This window comes from Pundamilia nyererei, unplaced genomic scaffold, assembly GCF_000239375.1.
Source record: "Pundamilia nyererei isolate P.nyererei 1_Seehausen unplaced genomic scaffold, PunNye1.0 scaffold00015, whole genome shotgun sequence".
Taxonomy (NCBI): Eukaryota; Metazoa; Chordata; class Actinopteri; order Cichliformes; family Cichlidae; genus Pundamilia; species Pundamilia nyererei.
In genome coordinates, this window is record NW_005187416.1 from 2,830,323 (window position 1) to 2,857,526 (window position 27,204).

General features: G+C 41.0%; 1 protein-coding gene across 1 annotated transcript in view; it reads right to left on the bottom strand.

The window, feature by feature from the left end:
* The window catches only part of tmem132e (transmembrane protein 132E), a 135,273-nt gene extending 108,282 nt beyond the window's left edge, over positions 1-26,991 (bottom strand). Inside the window, exons 1-2 of the mRNA XM_005725417.1 lie at positions 26,745-26,991; positions 25,145-26,102 (exon numbers count right to left, since the gene is read on the bottom strand). Of these exons, the coding sequence (XP_005725474.1) occupies positions 25,145-26,102; positions 26,745-26,823 (1,037 nt within the window). The 5' untranslated portion in view covers positions 26,824-26,991. The remainder of the gene's footprint in view (positions 1-25,144; positions 26,103-26,744) is intronic.
* Between the last annotated feature and the right edge of the window lie 213 nt (positions 26,992-27,204).

Sequence of the window (27,204 nt, forward strand, 5' to 3'; positions counted from 1 at the left end):
AAACTGGGAATCATGTGGAGGGCTGCACCACTAAGCTGCCCTCAGTTCTGCTCAATATTAATTTTATCTCTTTATAAGCTTATTGCTCCAGTCCCAGTGTCTCGTGTTGGCCCTTGGGAAAATTAATGGCCCACCTCTGCCATAGAAATTCAGTGAGGAAATTACATTGCTGGAAAGCTCTATGTATGAAGTAAATATTCTCCTATTGCAAAATCACAGCGAGGTCACCTGTTGCTTTGAGAAGTTCTCATTTTGAAGCCTCGAGCCGAGCAAATTAGCCGTCGTTGTCTGAGAAGCTGAGGACAACGCACACTCATATGATGGTGACCTATCCAGAAAAGGCTTTGTCATCCTTGCTGAAGCTAATGGGGACCATAAACTACAGACTGAACAGTCTTGGTGTTTAAATAAGACTTGAAACCGGTTACTGAGATAATAAACCAAGCAGTTTCTGAGATCATGCATTAACAGAGCAGTGGGTTCATATTCTCATAGACTTCTATAGGACAATCAGAACAATAGCGGCCTGTTCTTTTCCTCTTAGCACTCTGTTGGTCATAACAAAAAAGTAGGTTTCAGACAGTCTAATAATGCCGTCAGCATTACCCTGTTAGCATAATATTATTTTTATTCAGGTTAACAGCAAATCAGAAGATGTGACAGTAGGGGTGGGCGGTATAAACGGTAGACGGTAGACACGATATGAATTTCGCCAATGGTAGAGAATAGTGCATGTTGATGACGTCATCAAGCTGTGCCTGTTTCGGTTGAACGCATCGACAGCTGTGTCACTACCCGATCCGTACTGGAAACCTGATCGGTACCACGCATGTGCGAAAGGCGTCTACTTCCGTTTGAAGCATTTTACAATAGTTACGGGTCAGAGTATCTGTTAAGATGTTAACAATAATAAAACATTTCAATATAATGTAGACAAAAACGAAAAATAAAAAGATAGTTACGGATCAGGAACGTTGACTGTTGCCATGTTGGCAAAGAGAGGAAGTGACGTAAGATTTGCGGATGCGTGGTACCGATTGGGTTTCCGGTACGGATGGAGCTGACAGGTGGGGAGAAGGAGGAGGTGCTTTTAAGAAGACTGGTGCAACGTCGGTCATATAGACCTGGTTTGAGTTTAAGCAGTCGGATGTTGAGCAGAAAAATATCATCTGCAAATTATGCCGGGCGACAGCCATAGCAAAGAGAGGGAATACAAGTAATTTGTTTTATCATCTTAAACGAAGCTCATTTTGCAACATGAGGAAAGCCAAAAACTGCGCCTTCCACAGTCCAGTCGAAAGCAAAAAAAGCGGCCCTACACCTAACCCCACACACCAGCGGACTGATATTTTCCAAGACTTTTCCAAAGGCACTCCGTATGAGAAAACGAATCAGCAGTGGATGTCACAAATGCCATTACCGTGTACTTGTGGTGCTGTTTCTTACAGTGGAGAAAAGCGGCTTTAAGAATATGATTAGGACACTTGATCCACGTTACGAGGTACCTGGCTGCAAACATTTTAGCCGAACTGAAATGCCCAAAGTATAATAAAAAAAAAAGAAGTTTTGCACAATAAATGTTCTTAAAAATGGCCTTCTGTATGTTTTTGAAGTGTGTTTAACCCTAACCAGCTGTCACCTGCAAGAGAGCATTCAGTTACAGTATGAAGTCCCTATACTCTGACATTAATCTCTGTCACTCTCTAGCACAAGCATCCTTAATTACAATTAAACAACTACAACATTCATTTAAATAGATTGTTATGACCATGTTTTTTATCTTTTCAGAAATTGTCTTGAAAACTATTACAGAGTAAATTTTAGCTAGTTAAGCTTGCAAAATTGCAGTTGGTGTTTTGGAGGCTACCCGAGTAATTCGAATACATCTGAAAAGTTCAGTAAATAAAGAAGGAAAATATATTTGTATTATTTTATCTCTATCAAATATCACTTATTATATTTCTTTCACGATTTGTGCGCACGACTACCATAAACCCAATACTGTTATATCTTGCACATACAAATGCTGCAGCTGTACCTGTGTTGTTTACGCACTTTACCCTGCAGAGGTGTCTTCTTTTTATGGAGCCCTGCTGGTGCCATGCTTAAAGCTACAGAGTAGCTGCTGCGCGGGTGGCTATTGAACACAGACTACAAGAATTGGATACACCTCATGAGAACATTTCGACCAACTTACACAAAGAAAATGTTTCTAAAAATATTTCCCACCTGCCTCTGAGTTCAGATCAGTCATAGATGATCATTGGCTTATCGCTGATAGTGATCCAGCTCTCGAGTGAGGGTTTAAGGATCGTCCTACAATGATAAATGCTGTGTAAATAAAAATACACCCACTCCTTTCATACTGCTGTCTCCGTAGCCAATGTGAAATTCTAAATAAATGCTTATATGAGTCACTTTATATAGTTATATATCATGTTTACATGCATGTTACATGTCTTATCAAAGACTGCATGACCTGTTTTAAGAAAAAAAGAAATCCTCGCACCCTCAATTAGACATACAGTATCCACAATATATTTGCTGCCAGTTTTAAACTGACTTGGCAATATCTCAGTGTGCTGGCATCAAAATGGTTGAGAAACCACCTCAGGGAGGTGAGCACAACAGGAAGCTTTCAAAAGAAGAAAAAAAAGAACTGCTTTATTCATCTCATGCTTTAAAGAAGCATAGCTATCCTGTATCTGTACTAGACACTCAAGCATTGGAATTTATATTGATCTTTACAGCTGACTCTGAGACAGACAAAATAGTTGAGTTGTTCCTTCAAAGCAAGGTAGAGCAGCTTTCCTGTCTGATTCTGATAGGCCTAAAGTTTCATTTTAGAGCTGCATCAGTTACATGCTGTTTAGGGATTTTTTTTTAAATCCCTAAAATAATTTTTCATTATTTTAGCTTTTTACGCTTATATGGTGAATGTGGGCAGACTCAGCTTTCATTTCAGTTGCTCAATAAAAACACTGCATTAATCTTTAAAGATATCTTTGGATAAAATTAACATAATCAATCATAACTGTTAAACAACACTGTCATGAATCCTGAGTGGAAGTCTGCATGCTACCAACACCCTTTGTGACGATTTGCTATGTCTCTGGCTGTTTGTTTGTTTGCTGCTTTCTTTAGCCTTTCATTTGACTTCAGCAAATGAAAATCTCAGTCAGGTTGAGACTGGTATTTGACACAGCCTCTGCAGAATATTCCACTTCTCAACCTTTTAGAAACTCCTGGGTTGCTTTGGAAGCATTAGAAGGGTTATAGCCCTTTATATGGTGAACCACCATCCAGTCAGTGTTGCCCTATTCTTTACATAGACTGAACCTATTGCAAGTGGTACCAATATACTGCATCCGCCATGTTTTACAGTACATGAATGCTGCTCAAGAACTGTTTTCATGGAAAGAATCCTGCGATCATCCACCACCGGTGACTTTTGTGAATCCCCAGGTCGTTTTATGTTGCCAGGTTCACCAATGCATTTCTCTGAATATACAAAATTGTTGATTGGAGTCTTTACTGATGCTTTGTTTTTACCTCATGAACAGGTTAAGAAATAACAAAGTGTACAAATCTCCATGAACTGTCTTCTAAGGTAATTGCACAATTACATTTTAGCAGCTGACAGTAGGGGACTGTGGAGAATCGTCTGGTTTTCCTTAATGATGAAGGCAATTTTACAGTTGTGCTGTGTTAAAGAAATCTAACACTATTCATACTGTGTGTGCAGTTGTGTACGTGATGTTTGCGAAGCATAAAACAAGCCATAGCCTCTTTAACCTAAAGCTTGGCTTTCACAGAAGAAAAACAGTGCAAAACCAGGACTAACTCATTATTCATGTCCCTTGGTTTCTTGCTTAGCAAAATTAATGTGACTATGTTGCTACAGGACATGATTTGTCTGGTGTCTGGTGAAACTGTAGTGTGTTTTCTGCCATGTGAGAAAGGAAAGACTGAAAATACAAGATGGATTAGAGGCGCGAGGAAGAGATGAGGGGAATGGTAGATATCAGAGGAGAGAAGCTGCAAAAGTGAGACAGGTAGGAAATGATGAGCAACACAATGACTTATCAAGAAAACATTTAGACAGTACAAGCTACTAGAAGAGTGTGAGCAATTTGGACTGATGAATGTGTGTGTGTATACATGTTTAGATGTCTTTGTGAGGACAGAAAATTGGCATGCCACTATACTTCTGGGGACCAACAGTCACTTATGGGGACAAAATGGGCATTTCCACAGGTTTGGAGGCATTTTTGAGGCTAAAAATGTGATTTTAGTGTCAGGGTTATATTGAGGTTATGGTTAGGTTTAGGCTGTAGGGTTAGGGTTAGGCATTGGTTTTTGATGGTTACGGTTAGGGTAAGCGGCTAGGGAAAGCATTATGTCAATGAGATGTCCTCACTAAGTTATGAAAACGTGTGTGTGTGTGTGTGTGTGTGTGTGTGTGTGTGTGTGTGTGTGTGTGTGTGTGTGTGTGTGTGTGTGTGTGTTTTAGAGAGCAAAAATAGGAGTAACATGTAAGCAAGCCTTTAAAAAAATGTTTAAAAATCAGTTTAAATTCAGATCTAATGTGATATGTCCAAATCTATTCAAGGCCAGCTTTCTTGCTCAATTAAATATGAAGCTTTTAAATATTAACATAAACCCGTGGTCATAGCAGACAAGGTCAAACATAAAAACAAAGTGAGTCATCTGAAAGATGGAAAGTGTTTGCATTACTTGCAAATATTGTTTCATTCAGTGTGGTGAAGTGGGACCTTTTGATATTTAACAGCTGATACTCCTGTTCCAACTTTTAATATCATTCAGTGGCGAGTTCAAGTACCTCCTTTAGAGATGCAAGGCCAAATCCAGACAGCTCATAAACAGGAGCAGTTGTTATAGAAATGTTTTGGGGGCTCAGATATCTGGATTTTGATCTTTCTTTATAATTTCTCATCTATAGTCATAGCAAATTTTGTGAGACCTGCAATTCTAAACGAAAAGGCTCCCAGAGGCAGCAAAGAAAGTTGCGTTTGCTAGAGCGGTGGCAAAGTGGATGTAATTGTAACTGACCCTGATGATGGGAGCGATTGCTGGTCATTAAACCGTAAAATACCAGCCAGAGTAGGAGATAATAAATCTCCGACAAGAACGTGAAACTCAGCAAAATCATCCAAGGCCAGGACTGTAACGGCTGGGGGGGTGTTAGTGAGGAACCAGGCCTGAATTTCAATTGTGTCTCTTCCCAAACTCCATATGATACGCGTATACACTCTGAAGCGCTTAAAAACACATTTGCGCACAGACACTGTGTAGTGGAGTCGATCTGCTCCTCGTTTGATTACGTGTGCATAAAGCGTGTCGCTATTAACAGTGACAGTAGCAACAACGGTGAGTCTCCTTACCCCTTCAAAGCACGAAAACATGAGAGCACTGGGCTGGAAGAACATCCCCACAACGTCACGGGCTCGGCCAGGACACTTGGAAGTCCATGTTTTACTGAGCTTTCACTGCCAGCTTATGAAGCTCGGCAGCTGGTGGCCCGACATTTACTTCTCACACTACAAGCTGTATTTTTGGTATTCAGGCAGTGTGCAAAAATAGAGCATCATATTCTTTTGTGTACCCTGACTTCTATCAAAGTCAAGCTCACGTCTCCTTTTTCTCTGCGCTCTCGCAAAGCCCGGCTGAGGTGAAGGCAGCTAAAGATAAAGCTGGATGTCTAGTTTCTGGGCAGAGACTCACTCCACATTTGGCACATATGGATTCATTTCTCACCTTGACTCTTCTGTCTGTGCTTTGAATGATGCTACAGTAATGCAACACGCTGCTGGCATTTTAACGCATGAAAGGACTGTGACGTATGCTGGTCTCTGAACTACATGTAAAGGTGATGTAGCGCTGTAGCTTGCAGAAAAGGTGAGACTGATTTTAGCTAAGAGCATGGCAGCAAAGAAAGGCACACGCTTCATGTACAAGCTTCACAGCCATGCAATTTGTTTCAAGTATTTGTTAGTTTGATTTGGCAGATGTTAACAACCTACTGTTGTCTGTAGCAACATATCCGTGTTAAATAAATGTTTGTTTATGAATGTCAGAAGGGGAGAGACATTTGGACACATTCCCCCGCTGTGCATTATAACTGTTAAAACAGTTTGTGTCACATAAATGGACTGCTCAGCTGTCAAAAGTACCTAAAAAAGAAAAAAAACACACACATTATGTTGCCTTTTCCAGTGATACCGTTTTATTTTTCCCTTGGCAACTAAGTAACTAGCATTTGTCTATCAAAACACAAGCACACACTTGTGTTTTGGTAGAAAAACATGTACTTAGTCTTTCACAGGACTGCATTCCCGTGAAAAACTAAAAACACACATCTGTAGCAGTTAAGGGGGTAAGTAGCAGCCAGGCGCTGATAATCTATCTATTCGTTTAACCCATCATTAGCAAGTGTGACCAGGTTTATAAAAGCGGTTTGGCAGTCTGGAGCATTCCAGTGTGTAACACAATGCCACAGATGTCCCAGCAAATTCAACTTAATGTCCGACTCTGCAACGCCCAGAGAAATCGCTAAAAACACCCCAGCACCACATCTCAGATTCTGCAGTTAGTATGTTAAATGTTTAAATTCATAACAGTATAATTAGAAAAAGCTTATGCTTGCAAAATTAAATTTTCGGATACAATGTCTTTTGTACAGATGACGCCAAAGTGGAGTATTTTGGTTGCCAGTATATCAGACAAAACACCTCAACTGCACGGCGGTGGAGAGGTGATGATTTGGGCTTGTTCTGCAGGCACAGGACCCGGGCACCTTGCAGTCACTCATTAGCACCTTTGTATCCCAACTAGAGTCAAATGTGAGACCTCCTGGTGTATAAAGTTTGGCCAAATATTAGGTCACACAACAAGAACAACATGAACATCAAAGGCTGAAAAACAATAGAACGAAGGTGCTGCCGTGGCCCAGTCAACTCAACCTGACTGAAAGCAACAAAGTAAAGAATAAATGAGAAATTCAAGTCACGTAGAAAACAATAACTTTGCTTTATTGCTGCTAATGCTGACCTGTTTTTCACCAGACTGCAGAAAGTCATGTGAACAGCAGGTATAAGCCATGCGCTCGTGTGTGCTGGAACAGCTGGACATGGTCAAGAATAATAGGATTTATTTAAATGACCACAGGAGGCGATTACAATACTGAATGTGTGTGATGTGAATCTTTTAACTCAGTTCAACAACAGTTTTCTTTGTGACTATGATGAGTAAACCAGAAGGTGTGCTTTTAACGTGTTGTGTTTTATCTGGAGAGTAAAGATTAAAATCCCTGCTAGTGCCCCTGCGATCCCTGTGCTCTGGCACCGATACCAAAAGAACACCCTTGAGGCACCTAAACCTGATTTTCTTTTTATCCTTCCAAGGGTAGACAAACTTCTCAAATGTTAAAATGCTGATTGATGTTGATTGCAAGGACACAAACAAGAATAAAGGGATGATTTTAAAGGATGAGTTAATAAATGTCAGATTCAGGAATAAGCACCAAGTCAGCTCACTAATTTGACTAGCAAGACTTTAGTCAGTATCAAACAAGTACTAAGGTCTGACACTACCCCACAGTTTACAGGTCTGAAAACTGAAGCCAATGTGGAATTGTCTTAAACCTAAATTATTTCTAATGGCCAGCAAGGGGAGACTTCTCCATCTGCGAAAAGACTTCTGGTCCAGCAGATATCTGCGGGGAAATTACCCTTTAGCTCCCTTGATTTGTGACCTCAGTGCTTTGCTGATGAGTTTTTTGGACTCCTTTTCTAGTTTCATGGCTTATACACAACACAGTTTACACTCTGAATCCAGGAGGATATACGCAGGGAACACTTTGGGGTGGACTAATGTTGTGATTGACAAATCACTTCTGTATGACCACGCAGTGCCTCCTGGTTTTACACAAAATCATTACAAAACACTAAAATGGCCAAGCTTGATGGACTTTACTGAGCAGTGAGTGATGTGATTGCGGCTCCGTCCATCTTTTATGCACTTTATGGTTCGGAGCAAAGCAACAATGTCCGTGTTTACACGCAACACCCAGCAGCGAGTTATTGCTTGCGTCTAGACACAAATGTGTACATTAGTACACCAGCATATCAGAAGTGTTTACAGCAGGTCTGTGATAGTTAGCTGATACTGCAGCAAGCGAGCTGCCGAGCTGGATTTAACTAGACACAAAATCGATGAGATGAACAATGTCGAAGTGATCGAGTGGAAGTTAAAAGATTTGGTACCACTACAGTGTTTCTGTTAGCAGAGAGGGGAGCGCGTCTGTCTTTCCTCTGTTTGTTTGTCCCACTTCAGTTGACAGGTGCGTTTCCACATAGCAATCTTGCCCTGTGAAACTTGTATGGAGTAAAACATGATAGGCGATGGGCACACTGGTCCCAGGTGTGCTGAGCTCTGTAAAACACAAAACTATTCCCCTCTTCTTCCTCCACAGCAGATAACACCGGGCCCCAAGGGAGGCAGCGCACAACAGCCACGGCACCAAGAAGTGGGGACACGGGGTGTTAGAAACCTGCTGTCAGTTCCGATTGGCTTGCTCGCCACCACTGACGCTCTCTAAGGGTCCACTAAGGTAACAGAATCTAGCGTCTACTTGGTTGAGGACAGACAGGCAGGAGAAAGTGAGAGGCAGGAAAAACAAGAGTTTGATGGCCGAGCCTCCTCCGCATCCACATCTTCAGCCCTGCTGTCACCTCAGTCTGCTGGATTCATTAGGCTTCAATTAACAGCAGCACATGATAAGAGGAGGGGTATTGATGCTGCTTAACGAGTTAATGCACATGCCGTGTGCTTGTGAGAGCTTCAGGAAGAGTAAGAGATTATGCAGTCTTTGCAGTTTGCCTTTACAGAGGTGCAATACTAACTTGTTTTTGAGCCTATTCTACGCCTTCTGTGTCATAGATCAAGTTTCTCAGTAGTGTCAGTACATGAGCACAGAAAATGGCTACTGATGCACGAAGGGAGTCTGTGATATTCTGGCCAGCGAGGACTGCATTATTACGCGAGCCACTCACTGGGGCTCAGAGAGAACACGAGCTGAAGCCAAACAATCCTCTGCCACTCGCTATGAATTCAATTTCAGCGCGTGTGTCTATCTTAGGTTTCAGCAGGAGAGAATAATTAACCCCCCTTCTTGTGACATGTAGCAATTTCCTTAAGTAAATGAAGTGCTAACATTCTGAACAAATGCATCCAGACACCTTGCTGGGTTAAGCTCGTTGCCTGGTAACAGCGTTTTATAAGACAATAGTAAATCCTGATTTGATTTGAAGTCGATACATTTTTGCATTTAAAATCCCAAAACATCTGTGAAGAGGTCTTAGAGAATGGTCCAACTCATGAATTTAATCATGCAGTAAATAATATGAGTTAATAGGCTTAGTTTAACACTAATTTAGACAGATACTGGAAACATTTTTGAGGGGGAAAAGTCACTCTGGATATTTGTAGCAATTTTAGGCACTATTCATAATCATTTACAACACCACAGATTTCATTCTTGAAGGAAACTTTATACATATATACTCTATATCCTCTATATATCTTCAGCTTCAGCTGATCTGATTCCTCCTGATGTGAACTTTAATATTGAAGGTTTTGCCCATCATATTGCCTGACTTAAAGAAAGTGCCCCGGCTACAAATTCCTTTAGCGAAGCAGGAATATCAGTCATTCTTTGGGCCAAAAGGATCATTTTCTTGTCAAAATGACTTTGCAGTGCAATAAATACAACTTTGTCTGATCTCTAAAACAGAATCTCGGCAGATTAAAGGGTTGATGCAAAATGGCTTAAGCTATCAGCTTTCCAGGGCATGAGTGACAAATCACATGTCACAATGGCACGTGAGAGGGCTCGAGTGGCATTCGAGGGAAGTGGTAGGAGATTGGACAGAGGAGGTGTTTCCGTGCAGGGATTTATGCAGTATCACATATCACACTCACTGCCATTTAATAGGCATAATGTAAATCACTGCACAACCCCAGTTCCAAAAAAGTTGTGCTGCTGTTTAAAATGTAAATAAAAACTTGGATGGCAAATCTTATAAACCTATATTTTATTCACAATAGAACAAAGAAAACATATAAAATGTAAAAAGTGAGACATTTAAATATTTCATGAAAAACACAAGAAGCACGCCGCCGTGTTTGCTCTTATTCAGTATATATTCATTTTTTTCTTTGTCGTAGTGCAAGTTTTAAACGTAGCAGATGACAGATGTTTACTCTGATTACACAAACATTATGTGGGAGTAGGTGATAGATAACAGGTACTGATTTGAAATATTTGGACACGAATAACTTTGTAACTATTCTACAGTTATACTTCTAACTAGGCAGCTGAATACTTTCTTTAATGATATAACACATTTTGGGGTCAACTTGAGAGAAAGGCAGATGTGAAATGTAAAGGTGAGGTCAGAGGTCAGATATGACTTTCTATATGTCGACATATACATGCTACACTTATAGGAATCATAGTTTCTAAGTTATATGTCAATTTTCAACCAATAATTCATTAAGTGGATCTTGAAGACCTTGGTGCATGTAAGCCAAATTTTAATGGATTGTTAACATGACTCCAGCTACACGTCTACAGTTTTATCAGAATTTATTCAAATATTTTTGAGCTATTGTCTTTACAGACAGAATCCCACACAGGAGCTAATTAGCTACTTTTAATTTGATGGCAGCTAAACATCTAAAAATACTGTATGTAAGCTTTTACATACATTAATAGAGCAAATACCTGGATAGCTCGCCATGGTTTATGTAGCTAATGTTTTGCTAAAGATCCTGGTGTTTGTGTCGCTTCACCCGGTTAAAAATCATATCAAAACTTCAAAAGTCAAGCAGAACTGTGTTTAGACCTGCATAGAAAATGAAGACACTAACACCCTGAGATAAACTTCACAGAGATGAATCCCCTTCGGTAAACAGAAATATTTGAATTTTGATGTTGGAAAATAATGGACGAGGGAGGGGAAAATGTTATTTTCTCTGGCTGATTAAATTATTACAATAACGGGGGGGGGGAAGCTTGGGCTGCCCTCACATACATACTTACACCATTACCAGCTAACCAATCAGAGGCAGTTTTTGAGGGTCCTCCAAACAACAGACACTGGATCCTATTTGCAAAGCACATGGATGCTGCAGCTTTTTACTAGAAATTATGAATGTGAACATTTGTTTTAAAAGATTAGATACATTTCTACACTGCTATAAATTTGCAAGAACATTTTCATGTTGCAAACCTTGGATGGGTGTCAAATTCATTTCAAATAGCTTCCACTGTGTGGGCTGCAGTACTTAGTGATTATTCTGGTCTTTGCCGTTGTTTCATGAGTGGGTAGGTGGCTAATGGGGGGCTATCTTGATGCACTAATTAGCTGTAGACACTAATAAATACTAAGCAATTTAAACTTCCCGCAGAAATTTTCCTTCATTCATAGCAAGTAAAGGACAAAAAACAATGTATAATTGTTTGAAGTGAAAAAGCTCAATTAAAGAAATATATTCTGTTTTGATTTATTGCTCATATAAAACAATTTACAACTGAATTGCTCACACGCTGATGAATCAATAAACTTGCACCTCCTTAAGATAAAACACTAAAGCCTTTATCAAGGTGAAGCCTAAAGTGCTGTTGACTTTGAGCTGGAGAAAAAAAGATAAGCCAACCAGCTATAAGACAAGTTCGAAACACAGGGTTGATTTACAAAATCCTTTTCAGCAATTTACCACTTTCCTTGTCTTCTGCAGTCTGCACTCGAATACCTCCTGATAATGAAGTTTATGGTGGTACTGTGAAAGCAGAATTGTGAATTTTATGTCAGGAAGAAGAAAAAAAAATTGAGAGAAGTGCCTTCAAGCTTGAGTCTGAAATAACAACACTGCTCTCCATTTCTCTTGGTCCCTCTGCTGCGGGATGCTTTCTAGTGCCTCAAGAAGAAGAATTGCTTTCTTAGACAAAACACTTCCCACAGAGGAATAAACAAAGGCAACCACAATCCTTAAAACCTCACCACTGCAGAGAATTATGTTTCTTGGATATGCTACCAATCCACTTCAAACAGACAAGTTTCAAAAGAAAAGTTCTGTGCATGCCAATTTTAGCTGGGTTGTACAATGCCACCAAATCTGCAAAATTAACGTGATGCCCACTCTTCTTAAAATGTAGAAGAAAGGGGGAAAAAATTTAATCTGGGAGTTCATCACTCAGTTCAGAGCTGTGAGGCTTGAGTGCTAAACAGCCATTAAAGAGCAGGGGAGGGCATAGCAAATGACCATAACAAATCTGCCCTAGTTTGCTGGGAGGCATCAATTTTGAGGAGTGTGCTCAAAATTATTCTAATTTAAATCAGCCTAACATAACAACCTTCCAGCAACGGGAACCTCCACTCAGGAGCCCACTCCTCCCCCAAGAAGAACAAAGAAATGAGATGAAAGAGGAAAAAAGGGTTTCACAGACGGTGGTATGAGGAATTGGGCTTCACTGTGTGCGGGGGAGGATGCAGGTGGGAGGGGAGCAATCAGTCTTGCTGCGTGGTGCCTGAGACGCTCAAGCAACCGCTCCTACAAATAGCACTGACCACAGACACATGCAATTTGCAGTTGTTAAGATGTCACCTCAACATTGTAAAAGAGACGCATTTGAATCAGCCAGAGGCCGGGAACACACTGTGAACCTTTCTTTGAACTCTCTTTAGCCCCCTTGACTGCGGCATGCATTATGTTTATACAAGATATTCCCACTGGAAAGAGACACATATTAAGCAGAATAGCTTCTTTACCCTGACGTCGGACTACATACATCTGTATCACAAATCATTACTAGAGACTTCAGTATAAATATTTAAAACGTGCAAATACATAGGAAACGGATTTAAAGTTCTGTATTGTATTAATGTTGCAAAAAACTCAGTCAATCATCTTTTTTTTGCATATTCAATGCAGGAGCCAATCCCAGCTGCCATGGGGCGAGAAGCAGGGACAGGTCATCAGTCTGTTGTGGGCCTAACACAAAGAGACAGACAAGCATTCACACTCATATTCACACCTATTAGCGATTTAGAATCAGCAGCTAACCTAACCCCACTAATTGCATGTGTTTGGACTGTGAGAGGAAGCCAGAGTCAACAAGAAAAAGACCTTCTTACTGTGAGGCAACAGTGGTAACCACTGCTCCACGTGCTACCAATGACCTATTTTCTTTGTTAATCCTGAGTTACACTATACTTATATAATAGTTTCTCATATAAACACATGTTGGACATGATCCAGTGGTGGTTAGCCCTTAGCCTGACAAGAACAAGGTCTTGGGTTCAAATCCACTAGCCAGCTGGGACCTTTTCATGTACCATTTGGGTCTAACTCCAGCTTCCTCCTACAGTCACTAGACTTGCATGTTAGGTTAAATGGCGATTCTAAATTGGTCATAAGAGTTTACTGGACTTTGATGTTGATTATCTCTCCGTGCAAGCCCTGTGACCCGTCTCAGGTGTACAGTGCCGCCTGCTGTATTACAGCTGGGATAAGCTCAAGCCCACCCATCACTCTGAATTGGAAGATTAAGAGAATATAGTTATACATATATATACTTATCTTTTACCTAGCATAGTTAATACTCCATGATTTGTACACTGCGTCTAGCTTTTCTAAATTTTCCACAGTTTTTGTCTCTTGCTTAGAAAAGCTCAGCTTAGCTTTGATGTGTAGGTATGAGTTGCGATAATGGGGTTAAGTGTGGGATAACCTCCCAATTTTTAAAGCAATATCAATTCAGCAATCTCATTGGAGTTTCTAATAACGTTGCAACCAAGACACAAAGAAATCCCTGTGCATGTGTGACAGAAAGACCACATTTAACTCCCTGGGATGAGAACGAGTAGATATAAACATAAGAAAATTTATGACCACGAGCCATGTTGTCAGCCAAGAACCATATGGTAGGATTAATATAGCCCTGCAGCCCGCAGCTCCCTCAGGCCAGCAGTGAGGTGAAAATTTCCCGTGTTGACGCTCATGAAAACATAGCTCCTCCTGTCTCGCTGCTGCAGGTTAGACCACCTGGGAAATACTGTAGAAGTGATCACTGGAGTCTAGAAATGTCTTTGTCCGGCAAAAATTCTCTTGCCCAGTGTCTAACTCTAGATAATTATTACAGACTTTCATTTAAAATTCTCAGTGTGGACCCGAGTGTCATACGCCAACTGGACTTTGAGTTTTCTGCGCCAAATAACCGGCAGATGCCATCAGGCAAAAAAAAGAAAGAAAAAGAAGTAATTTAACTTTTCAAGTTCTCCAACATGACAGTGAAAATAATATGTTGTCCCTCAGTAAGAGGGAAAAGTATAATTTTAAGCAATATGGCTCCTCTTGTGATTGCATGCCAGAACACAATATTGGCAGGCGGGGAGTGCCACACATGGAGTTAAAAGCTTCCTGCCGCTGGAGTACATTATCGCAGATGCTAGAATGAACACTGCCCTATCTCAAATGGTAATACGGGAAGAGTAAAAAATAAGTGATGAGGCGTATCATGCAGACTGTGCCACCAGGAGGAAGTGGAAAACCCAATTCATGCATTTACAATTATTAGATTAGCAGTCCTGGATGCTAGCCATGTTTTATGAATTAACCCAATCATGTCTTTATCCAAATTTCTTCCACTGAGGATGGTTAGTTTCCCATGTGCTCACAATACATTATTTCAGCCATTATTAATTTACCATTGCTTCCATTATGCTGCGTAAAAAGCGGAGGAATCCTGCCAAGGTGCATTTATATCGGGATGGAACAGCGCGGCTTTAACGGGCAATCGTGAATAAAGCCTGTTTTTACCTCTTCCTCTCATCTCTGTTGACTCACTCACTTCCAGCCGTTACTGTTGTCAGGGAATACGATGTTATGTCTGAGTGCCGTTGTGGCATTGCGACGACATAAAAAGCAACAAAAAAAAAAAAAATTGCAGGGGGACTTTTGTTCTTTCCAGATCAATGCAAAGCAACAGCAGCATGTTTGCCGTCATTGTCAAGTAACAAACAGCTGCTTCATGTTAATTTAATCCAACCGCACAAGACCTAAAGAGCCCGGCTTACAGGACAGCAAGTAAACAGTCCATCTCTTGATCTCTGTATACAGGATTTGATGTTCAGCTTTCCAAATAACAACTGCGAAGAACACTCACTCAAGGCAGAGAGTGCATCATTAAAATCAGAAGTTAGTTGCGGTGGGGGGAAGATGCAACTTCTCCACACCACTGCCTCCTTTGAAACTGTAGCCTACTGGGCAGCACAAGCCTTCACGCTGGGCAGAGCCGTGTCTATTACTACAGATTGGCTCTGCAAATCTCTTGGCTGGGATCATAAAAATAATAAATAAAAAAAAGGGAAGATGGAGGTGAGGGAGAGAAGGAGAGATGGTAATAAAACCTCAACAATTTCTGTATGTGACAACATGAAAGCGGGAGGGGCCGCCTGCTGTGAAAATATGGCTTATCATAGTCTTGTCCCCCAAACCACCTTAAAGGTTTGAAGATAACCGCATGAGGCTACGTGCGTAAGACAAGAGCCGGGAAATGACCCAATGGAGGAAAAAGTGGGGACAAAAAACTTCAAACACGATAACCTCTTGCAGCAGATGCTTCACTACCTGCCCGTCAATCTGCAAACACTCTATTACTCACGTACAAATTTTCTACATTATTTCAATTCCATCAATGAATGTCACCCAAAATTTGTCAGAGAAAAAAATAACGCTTGTTTATTTCTTTAATAAAGTCATGCCAGACTCATTTCAGCTGTATAAAAAGCGACTCGTCCTCACGCTGGGTAACTGATTACAGCACATTTAGCAGCAGCTAAACACTCTTGATGGATGAATCGGTCCTTCCCAGATGCGCGGGGTAATTTAGTCCACTCTTCATGGAGAAACTCTGCTGCGTATGGGCATGTGTAGATTTTCAGTATCAACCGTTTGTAAAGTTAGTCTTTAAGCTCATCTGTCCTGGGAGAGTTCCGCCAGATGTGCTTTCTCCTAAACTTGACACTAGCATTGATCCCACTGTCTCATAATGTAATGACTGCAGATTAAAGCCATCATTTTCTGGTTTTATAAATGTTCTTGGGATTTCCTGGATTACATGCTCTGATATCTCTTCCTTCTTCTTCTTTTTTTGGGTGTTCCCTTTAGGGGTCACCATAGCGGCTCATCTGCATCCAAGTCACCTCATCCCAAGCATCCCGTTCCCTCTATCTCTTGAAGATAGTTAGTGTCAGCAGCCGCGTTACGGTGGGTCAATTATCAATAGCACTTCCATGCTGTCCATATTTGAATAAAACTACAAAAGTACAATATGCTGTGATGCGACAAAAGCAAATAAAAGGCAGCTCTGTTTTTCAGAGATATTTCACAACTCCAGCACAACCACACACATTTTCTGGGATGCTAACGCTAAGCATAAACCTGTCCAGATGAGAACAATGAAATGTGTTTGGAAGCACTACACACACACACACACACACATTTGACAGTCCAAAGATTTAAAAGCACTTTCATTTAAAAGCTCGGGAAAATGAATTTACAAAGATAAAACAGTTAACTTAAGCCTGTGCAGTAAAGTGAAAAACACCCTTTTTCATACCTGAGCCAATGCTTGCTTGATTACCTTGCAGACGGAGGAAATGAGGAGCACTGAGCTTTTGTCAATTTGTCTCCCAGGTTCCCTCTATAAACCAACACTCTGCAGGAGGATCTGGCAATATTTAAATATGCACTGGAGAAAAGCACAGAAAATCATTCGGCCTGTCTCTATTTATTCATATTTTACACCAACAGATTTTTGATCACATAAGACTGACTACCATATAAGGAGATGTCGATACGCTACGATGCGCAGAAAACCCCTTCACTCGCCTTGATATTAAAGGTAAAAGTGTGTTACAATGAAATGTGATTTTCATACCACATAAACATAGATCAGCTAAAGCATTTTATAGTTTCTGCACCATTTCAGAAATCACAATTAGTGCTTTTAATACCTTTTTAAAAATGAAATCAATGAATATGGAAATATATAGAGCACCTTATTTCTAAATGTAAGCACTCAAAGTGCTTTCTGCTACAAGTGTCATTCACCCAATCACACATTCATTCAATGCTTTGATCTACACCTAAGTACGTTTATCTATCATTCAAATACACATCAGGGGTAACTCGGGGTTCAGTATCTGGCCCAGAGATTCTCTGGCACATGGACAGGAGGGACTGGGGATTGATTGATAGATGACCTACTCTATGACTGCTGGGCACGCAAAATAATATTGCTACTACATTAGTTTGCATATGGTTGAGGTTTACTTGGAGAGGTAAAGTTCTAGTTTTACAAGCTTGTCATCGATAATATTTGACCTTGTGCTTACTTTTCTTTTAGTTACAAAACAGTCTGTGTGGGTTTTGTTGATTAAAGGAAAGAAGACTTCAACTTAAAGCATGCCCTTTGCACTCAGCTAAGATTCGACACCTACGGTTACCATTAACCTTGCCCTTAACCAAACTCTTCCCATGCCAAATAAGACAACAGCTCACAGTAGTACACAAGTATACGCCAAGTAGGATGTTTTTTTTTTTCAAAAGTAAGACAAAGTGTGAACATTAGCCTTTTGCTTCTAGTTTCTAGTGGCATGCAGACTGAGTTTTCTCATCTACCACAGATTAAACTTGTGAAGAAGACAATGTCTGACAGATTAAGGAGCTAACTGCTAATCACAGCGTAATTCAGGAATATTACAAACAGAAGCTAAGTTTGTTGTCTTTCTTTGGATTTATTTCACACCTGAAGCAACAGACAGCAGCAGGAGATCCCCACATGAGGGTATCCAGATGGAGAAATTTTTTTTTGCAACAGTACTGATCCCAACAGTGTGTCCTCATCTATTCCAGTCAACACTACAGCGGTCCCTCGTTTATTGCGGGAGTTACGTTCCAAAAATAACCCGCGATAGGTGAAATCCACGAAGTAGCCAACTTTATTTTTTACAACTATTATAGATGTTTTAAGGCTGTAAACCCCAAAACGTTTCGTCGACATGTTGTGTTTGTTGGGGAGAAAACTTAAAAGCACTTCAGAGTCACACTGTTAGCGATCGAAGATTTATGTAAATTTGACAAGCTGAATGCATTCTGTACTGTACAGGAGACACGGCACGAGATTGATTGACAGTGGTCTACAGCCAACTAAGACGCAGAACACAATGTGCTGTACAAAAAAAAAAAAAAAAACCCCATGGAAAATTGCGCACAAAGCTAATCAGCGAAAACAGCGAGGCCATGAAAGGTAAACCGCGTTATAGTGACGGAGCACTGTGTACGCGGTGTAAAGGACGGATGTAGCTACAAAGATCTCATCCGTTGTTTCCTGAAATCCTGTTTTGGAGATGAGCATTTTCAGTCATTACCTTGGTATCAAAAACCCAAGGATGGGTGGGTGTGACTAACATTACTCGTTCGCTGGCTAACGACTTATAATTGACAAGTCACAAGTGCCACAGATAGTTCTCCTTTTTGAAACACAGTATGTCTCACAAAGGAGGCTTAATTTGGAGTGACTGAGTCCATAAACATATCAGGAAAGTTTTCCCATAGATCTCTACAGGAGTCAGAGTGTTTCTGGTAGCCTCCACATTTTAAAGGCACGTCAACATTGGCTTAATATTTCTGACCCAGCAGCTATGTCCATGTTTTACTCCCATCCATGGTACTGTGCAAGTACTTTCATTGGTATCAGCATCACGTTTGAATTTCTAGTATTGCAACAACTAAAATAATAATAATAATAATAATGGATTGGATTTATATAGCGCTTTTCAAGGCACCCAAAGCGCTTTACAATGCCACTATTCATTCACTCTCACATTCACACACTGGTGGAGGCAGCTACAGTTGTAGCCACAGCTGCCCTGGGGCAGACTGACAGAAGCGAGGCTGCCATATCGCGCCATCGGCCCCTCTGGCCAACACCAGTAGGCGGTAGGTGAAGTGTCCTGCCCAAGGACACAACGACCAAAACAGAGAGCCCAGGGATCGAACCGGCGACCTTCCGGTTACAGATACGCTCCCCAAAATAAGAGCAAATTCATTAATTACTTATTAATGTGAAACAACTAAAGGATGACTAGAGAGCTGTTGTTTATGAGCTACTGTTTCTTAATTCTCTTATCTGTTAATTAAAGTATAGAAACACAGTAGATACATTGTATATTACTGAAACTACTTATTGAGGTTTCACTGTGAGATTAATGAAGAAAAAAGTAGGTATTGTACCATGTTTTGCACACAATCCCATACTCCACATGTCAGTATTACAAACTGATGTATTATTGGGCTTGGATATTTGCTTTTGTTTTCTGTGGCACAGAACAATCTTCTCCACCCTTGGGCCCAGCAGGATTGAAGAGATTAATGATTAAGATGTATAAGACACTGGTTTTATAATAAACTGGTGAATAAATCAGCGTGCCCAAATGAGAATGTGATACGTTTCTCAACTAATCTGAAAAGATGTTAATAAAAATGAATAATGTTAACAGGCTGAACTGATAGGGTGGAAAAGTGATGAATGTGTAGCTATTGGTACAACGCGAGGAAGCCTAATGAGTTTTTAAGGTTACGTTTGACCCAGATGAACTCTGCGGTTTTGCATTGAGTTAGTCTAATTTAATGGTCAGTGTTTATTTGTCTCAAAACCAGCCAAACACTCGGCAACATGCTGAGCATATCAGAAATGTCCTCAGCAGATTTAAAGTAGGAATCTTTCAAGCGAATAAACAAGAATTTCCAAATCAAAGTTGCTCAGCTTGCCTATTCAAGGTTAGAAAGGGGTTGAATTACTCTAGTAATAGCCAAGCACTGGAATAAACCTGCAAAAATATCTCCACTTTCCCCGGCACAGAGAGCTGACTCATGCAACTTTCTTTAAGCATTAAAAACTAACTCAAGTTAAAACAGCTCATTTCATTAAAATCTTGGCACATGCACTGCATTCCCCTTTTGAGATTTGTGTCAAGGGACTTAAAGTTGATGATGGTAAATACTTTCCCCTTCTCACTGCTTGACCTCAAATAACGTGCTCACACTTGAAGAAGAAGGAAGGAATCGAGCAGCGTTAGCAGTGGCGGTGCGGCCTGTACTCTGCGTGGCCCAATAAGAAAGGCTGTGTTTTGCCTTGTCATTGTAAAAGTGGAAGCACTTTGAGGCGAGGAAGATTCTCCTGGCTTCCGCCTCTTTTATCAGAGATGAGTGCTGATAAACAGCGGTTCTCCGTGTCACCCGATGTGTCCTGACAAGACGGCCCATGGCAGAAGCATCACATCTGCAGTCATATGATCTGAACGTGTGCACGATCCATGGCGAGAGGTCCTGACATTTCCCATCAAAGCGTCGGGAAAAGACGAGCTGACACTGACAGCGACAACGACACGTGGGACAAGAAGCGGAGCACGACCGCAGAGCTGGCAGGAAGCAGAGGCTGAGGTCAGGAAGTTTTCTGTGTTCCTTACAAGGCGCAAGTAGCCATCTAGCTGCTGGGGATGAAGCCACTGCTTCTGAATGTGGGTCACTCTCCCTGGATTCCACTGTGCTTTCTCTCCTCGAGCCTTTATTTGGAGCCAGGGCATTTGAATACTGCATGTTATACCCAGGGCTCCGGAGTACAGCAAGGTTTCCAAGAGCCTTGTACTGTGCACATAGATGAGGATGTGTGCACTGCAATGCGTATTTGTTTATTGGGCAAGAAATGTCAGTGAGTCACCAAAATAAAAATTGGCATCTCCACATTGACTGCATTTATATGCATGCAGTGACCTCGCCGCTGTCGTATAGAATTTTAATTCAGGTTACGCAACATATGCGAATCTCTTTGCATCCTGCAACTAAGTGTCCATATGAATAAACAAATGAATAAAATATCTCTGGCTGTCCACCAGCTGCAGCTCTTGGCAAAGCAAAATGGAAATAATTATCATTTCATTAGCTATAGTTGAAATAAATTATAATACCTACCAATGTTCACAGATGGCAAACCTAACGGATACGGGGACAAAAGCCCATGATAACACACAAGCTTTTCCCAGTGTTTTCAATGATCTGTCAGAGGAATCTGCAGTTGGCTCATTGAAATTACTCATTGTGTCATTTTTAACGGAACTTTTGTGGTTTAATTGAACGTGTTCACTGCCGAGAAAAAGACTGGCTCTTTAACTACGAAATGGTCCACTGTATTCAAGGCTATTCACCAACTTTATCTGTCTACTGTGTGGTGGAGACAAAGCTTTTATGCTAAGAGCCACTCTCTGTGGTGTGTGCAAAGTGTAAAAAGAGCCGTTTTGTCAGCCAGAAATGCAAAACAATGAACGGACAGGGGTTATGTCTGTAAGCTGAAGCTTCTTTGTGGGCCAGTTACTACAAATGACACCTTTCACATTATATGCAGTCGATTCCACCATTGGACAAGTGGAAAAACTCAAGTGAACCACTGTTGTGCTCGAAACTGTTTACCACCAAAAAAAATCCACAGTAGGAAACGTCACTGTTAAATTACAGTAAAGTACTGGCATCTCGCTACAGGACTCTCAACCACGGCTCCATTTCTAGCTAAACCTTGTCACTGTTCAAACTCTAAACACAACGTAACATCACAGCACATTTACAGTTCAATGAGTCGGGTTTGTACGGTTTCCTGTTGGTTGTTTTTCTCGTGTATTTTTAAAGGCATTTGGGCTTTGTAATATTTTACTAGTGATGCTGCTAAAAACATTACTTTAGTACTGTATATGATGAAGATCCTTTCCAAAACAATGCGATGGAAAAGTCACTATCTGTGAAACGCTGTCGTGTATAACCGAAATGATGCCACTATCAATTTACGGGCGAAAAGAGAAGATACGATTTTTAAACGACACTTGAAATGAAAAGCAAACAAATCTAGAAAAGCAGTGTCAGCCCACACCGGGGCATGCTAGACAACATTACGGCTACACATACTATTATTGCATTGCCATGGTAACTAAATTTGACACACCACTACTCCCTATCCTGCTGCATGACAAACACTCACGCCGACACACACATTGCACGTTTCTGACAGCACCGCTGCGGCCGCGGGAAAACAAGGGAAGATTCCACAAGTGGCCCGTCTCTCCTCCGTCTCTCTGGCCTGGCATGCCATCGTTTGCAATAACAAGTCAAAGACTTTCAAACCTGGACAAGTGAAGAGGAGAATAATTGGAAGGAGCGATGGAGTGGCTAAGGGAGAGTCAGGAGAGGAGGCCTCCTGATTCATCTTTAAAGACACTCCTTATTGCATCTTTAATAATTTTCCTCGATGCGCTGGGAAGACTCGACTGTTCACTTCTACAACTCTTGAATTTACACCCTATTGAGGCAAGTTGCTCACGAGGCTCACGCTGGGCTTTCTTCTCCAGGCCTCATCGCCTTCTTAACTCTTCTGTTTTATCACTCCTCATTTCCATCCCTGCAAGGCTCAGAGAGTCAGGCTGCCAAAGACTTGCAGATGTATATGGATGCTAACACGCTCAGCTAAATGTTTTAAGAGACAAGGGGATATGACAAAGCTTCGGCTCATATTACAAAGTCTTACTGTAACTTTGTTACACCACATCTTGAGTGAAAGTGTCCCACAGTTAGTCAGTTCTCTGAAACTGTTAATGAAACTGTTTCGTAATCCAGTAGAAGTTAGCATCATACATTTTAAAGAGAGGGGAACTTAAAGAGAGTAAGTGTTGCTCTTATGGTGTGAAGAGAAATGCTTGGAATTCCTGGGGGGGAGGTGGGACTCGAGTAAATAGCTCATTTTTGTCTGGCTACAAGAAGAGCTGTTAGCATATCTTCAGATATAGAAACCAACATCAGCTCCAAAGCCTTAAATCACAATTTGAGAATTAAACTATTCTGTTCATTTTATAAAAATATGCCAGCATCACTGGGTTCATCAGATGTCTCCCTGCAGGTTTCAAAAATCACATCAGCTGGTAGAAAGAAATTGGACAATGTGTGTGGGCCGTGGTATTTTTGCTACTGCTACCGCCATTTATACATGTGTGCTCCACAGCTACAGCTATTCTAACTTTTATCCCTGTAGTGAAATGATTTTATAATTGCTTTTTGCATGTTTCCCCAAATAAAGGTCACTAAAATGATATTAAGTAGATCATTAACTGAATTTATTTAGGTAAAAATACAGATATCATAAACATACCCTAATCAGACATTTTATACAGGTGGAATTTCTGTTCCTGTCCTTTTAAAGGATTTTAAAGGATTACTGTTGCCAGTATAACATTACTGCTTTTCACTATAGAAATGTCATCAACTGACACTGAGTCAAAAAAGACATTTTACTGTAGAAAAAAACCACAATTATACAAGTAATTGTGTTACTGAGGCTTAATTAATCATAGCTCATTAAAAGCAGATAGCTACCATAACGTGTTTAATATAGGTTTCACTAATCTTTAGCGTTACGTTAACGTTCCTGTGTTCCTCCTGGTGTTCTTCGTACATACAAGTGCAAAAAAATCCAACTTTTTCAAATGCATATAATAATATATCCTCTAATCCTGGGTACTCTGCTGATAACTGAGCAGAACTAAGAGCTACAGAGACCAGAGTCCTGCTAAGCCTCACACTCTCTCTCCACTTTTCCTGCAGGCAAATGGTGAAATTTAGAAACTTTAAGAGAGTTGAGAGTGGAAAAGCTCAAATACAGGAAGGCAGTGAGGGACACTTGTGTCATGAACTATTTAGTCCCATCACACATGCTCATCACTAACCATTGTGTTATATGAGGGGTGTATTTTTGTAACAGTAATTGTCTGAATGGCAATGTAGGACACTCAGAAGATGTGAACGGGGTCACTTGTAATGAAGCAAAAAGTTACAAATCTAAACACCCAAATATTTTTCCTTATGTTGCCTCCAACCACTTACATGTTAATAAAATGAAGGCATTAAGAATCCATTTGCAATAATAAAACGATATTATTTGCATTAACATACACGCTGACACAAAAACGTGGTTAAACATCCATTTATATATTAGTCAGTGTTTTATTCCCAGCAGTGAGCCGGACGTGTAGAATGACTACAGTATGTGAGCATTAAATGCCATAGCAGAAGCCAAATCTGTATGTGTTCCACAGCTACAACTATTACCTGGCCTTTAAACACAAACTGCTCGGAGCAGCAGTTCACTGCAAATTATTCATAAAAAAAGAAAAAAAGAAGAACTCTTTGGCTGGAGGCCACCATTTCTGAAGGTGAATCTTACAGTGCTGCTTAACCCTCTCTTCTTCCCTTTATCTTACCTGACTTTAATTAGTGCTGGCACATCAATTGGCTAAGTGAAGAAGAAATTAATGAGAAGGATGAAATGTGTGTTTACATCCTCGTTTGTCTCTTTAGACTTGAAATGAACATAAATGGTCATGTAACTTGTGCTTGAAGCCTGAAACAGAATATTGTGAGGATTGGAATGAGATGACTTTGGTTGCACTTCCGCGTACACGGTGATCTTATGCTGTCATTGAATGCAATTGATTCCGAGATTCGTCTAATAATGCTGCTTTGAATTAAGCTGGTTATTAAGACTGTAATGAATGAATCCATCGCTGTGGTAATTGTGTTCTATTGGACATGTAAATCCTACGTTTCCTTTAAGCCTATCCACTGGTGCTCAGCATTCACACTGTAGCTTTGTTTACAGACAGTCATGCTGCCCTAAGCCTAAACCTTGGACAAATTGCATATGATTCGGTGCGAGTGTTATTATAAAGAGACATATAATACGTCAATTTATGACAGGGAGGAAATTGTTGGCTGAGATATACCGGGAAGCAAGAAAATAAACTATTCATCAATAAATCTTATATGCATGACTGCATGGAGGCTGATTGAGCCTCTGCTGTGAATATAGATGTGTCAACATCACAATAAATGTGACATTCGGCATGGAAACAAGGAGTCTGAAAGCATCGGAGCACCTGAACAGATTTTAAAGGACACTTACTTGAGGGTGAACTGCTCAATAGTAGAGTTGGGCATCAGGTACAGGAAGATTTTGAGAATCTCTCCAGGCTTCAGGGGCTTCTCCGGCAGCCTGAGGAACATGTTCTTGTCTAGCTGCTTGTCCACCAGCAGCTGCTCTTCACTGGCCTGGTACAGGCTGATGCTTCCGATGCGCAGCAGGGGGTGCTGTGACAGAGGTTCTCCCCTGGAAGAACCACCACCGTGACCTGAACCCTTACTGCACTCCCCTTCCAGGTTAGGCTCGTGTAGCGTGTAGTATAGCTCAGCCTGGAGGGTCTCACTTAACCCATCCAAGAGCCCGTCACTCGAGCCTTTCCTTCGGCCCAGAGGGGCTACATTGGTGTTAAACCACGACGGAGGAAGCTCCAGTTGGGCCAAGCACTGCGCCAGGTTACCTTTCATGCGGCAGGAGGTTTTAATTTCACGGACATCCCGGAAGGCATGCAAACGGACGCAGGGTAGCTTGTCCTGAGCCTTGAAGTCGTCCCAGTCACGACCGGCGATATAGAAAAACACCTGGACTGTGGGGTTGTTGGAGAAGACCCGCGGCTGGACAATGAAGGCCCGAACCTTCCAGTTGACTGTCAGTTGGCCGGGAATATCCAGAGGACTAGCTGGCTGAAGCAACTCCTTGGACAGGGCCTGGTCCTGGGCAAAAGGCCCGAAGCTTATGTTGATGGCGGGGAGGTCTTTTGTCTGGAAAACCACAAAACTCTCAGAGCGCTGCAATGGGTTTCCACTGCTGGGACTACTGCCGCTCTTGGTGCTGCCGCCAAATGTTTGTCCTGTGATCTGAGCCTCCCTCAAAAAGAAGGCCAGTTGTGCATTGGACATTTTGAAGTTGGCAGGAAGGTACACACTGGGTGGTGAAGGACTGGCTGTCATTGCTGACGAACTCAGGGCATCAGAGCTGGTTGGAGAGATTTTACCTGCAAGAGCTGCAAGAAAGAAAGGAGAAAGGAAAGATTTAACTTTTAAATGCAGCTTCCATTTTTATAATAATAATAATAATAATGCACATTATTTATAAAACACCTTCGAAATCACAGTGTACAAAGTGCTTTCACAAGCAAGCAAAAAGGAGAATATTTAAAAGTTACTTTCAAACAAAGTGAAACAGGTAAAACTCATGAACTGTAAGTGAAAGAAAACACCAGAAAAAGGGAAGATATGGTGAGTGTGTCTGTGTGTGTGTGTGTGTGTGTGTCAATGAATATATGGTATAATTAGGAAGAGACACAAATGTGGTCTACTGAGTCAGCTGAGGGGGCAAAAGGGGAGGAGGTCAAAACACACTAATCAGATGATAACTGGTTGCTGTCAAGCATCCGGAGCAAAGGTTATACACTGAAACATGTCGACATTAAGAAGCTGCACCCCGTGTGATCTTTGTCTCGGGCAAAACATGTTGCACCAGTGTTTGGATTCAATTAATCTGAAGCGACACCTGTGAACAAGCCAAACTCAAAACTCTTCAAGTCCCTGGAAATGAGCGAATACCTGACAAAACACCCAAGACGCCACCGCAAAATTAATCTAGGTCGAAATCACAAATAACAAAGAGAGTAAATGGGACATACTTATCAAAATCACCCAGAGCTGAGCACAGAAACATAGCTGCCTGTTACCATGGTCCAAATCAGAGATTAAAAGTCCCATATTCCAAATGGTTATATCATTGAGATTTCATCCTTTAAATGTGGGGGAAAAAGGCAGAATCAAGAGGATATTTTGGGAACTCCCCAACAGAAAAGTCTCTTCAAACAATTGTGTTACTTGGAAGTAGTCCACAGAAGTTTCTCTTCTTTTTTGGTAGCTCCTTAGAAAGTCTTTTTCATGTGTGTTGCAAAAGAAGCCTGAATTCAAGAATAAAAAAATAAAATAAAAATAAAAACAGCAATCTGCTCCTGCAGTTCTTCACTTGGTCATGTTCTGGCTACAAAGGTTCCACCGAGCTTCTTGAACTTGTGCTTGTCTAATTCCCTGTGGCTTAGGTCTTGGTTTAAGAGTGGTTCAGCCCCACACAGCAGCTCTTAGCTC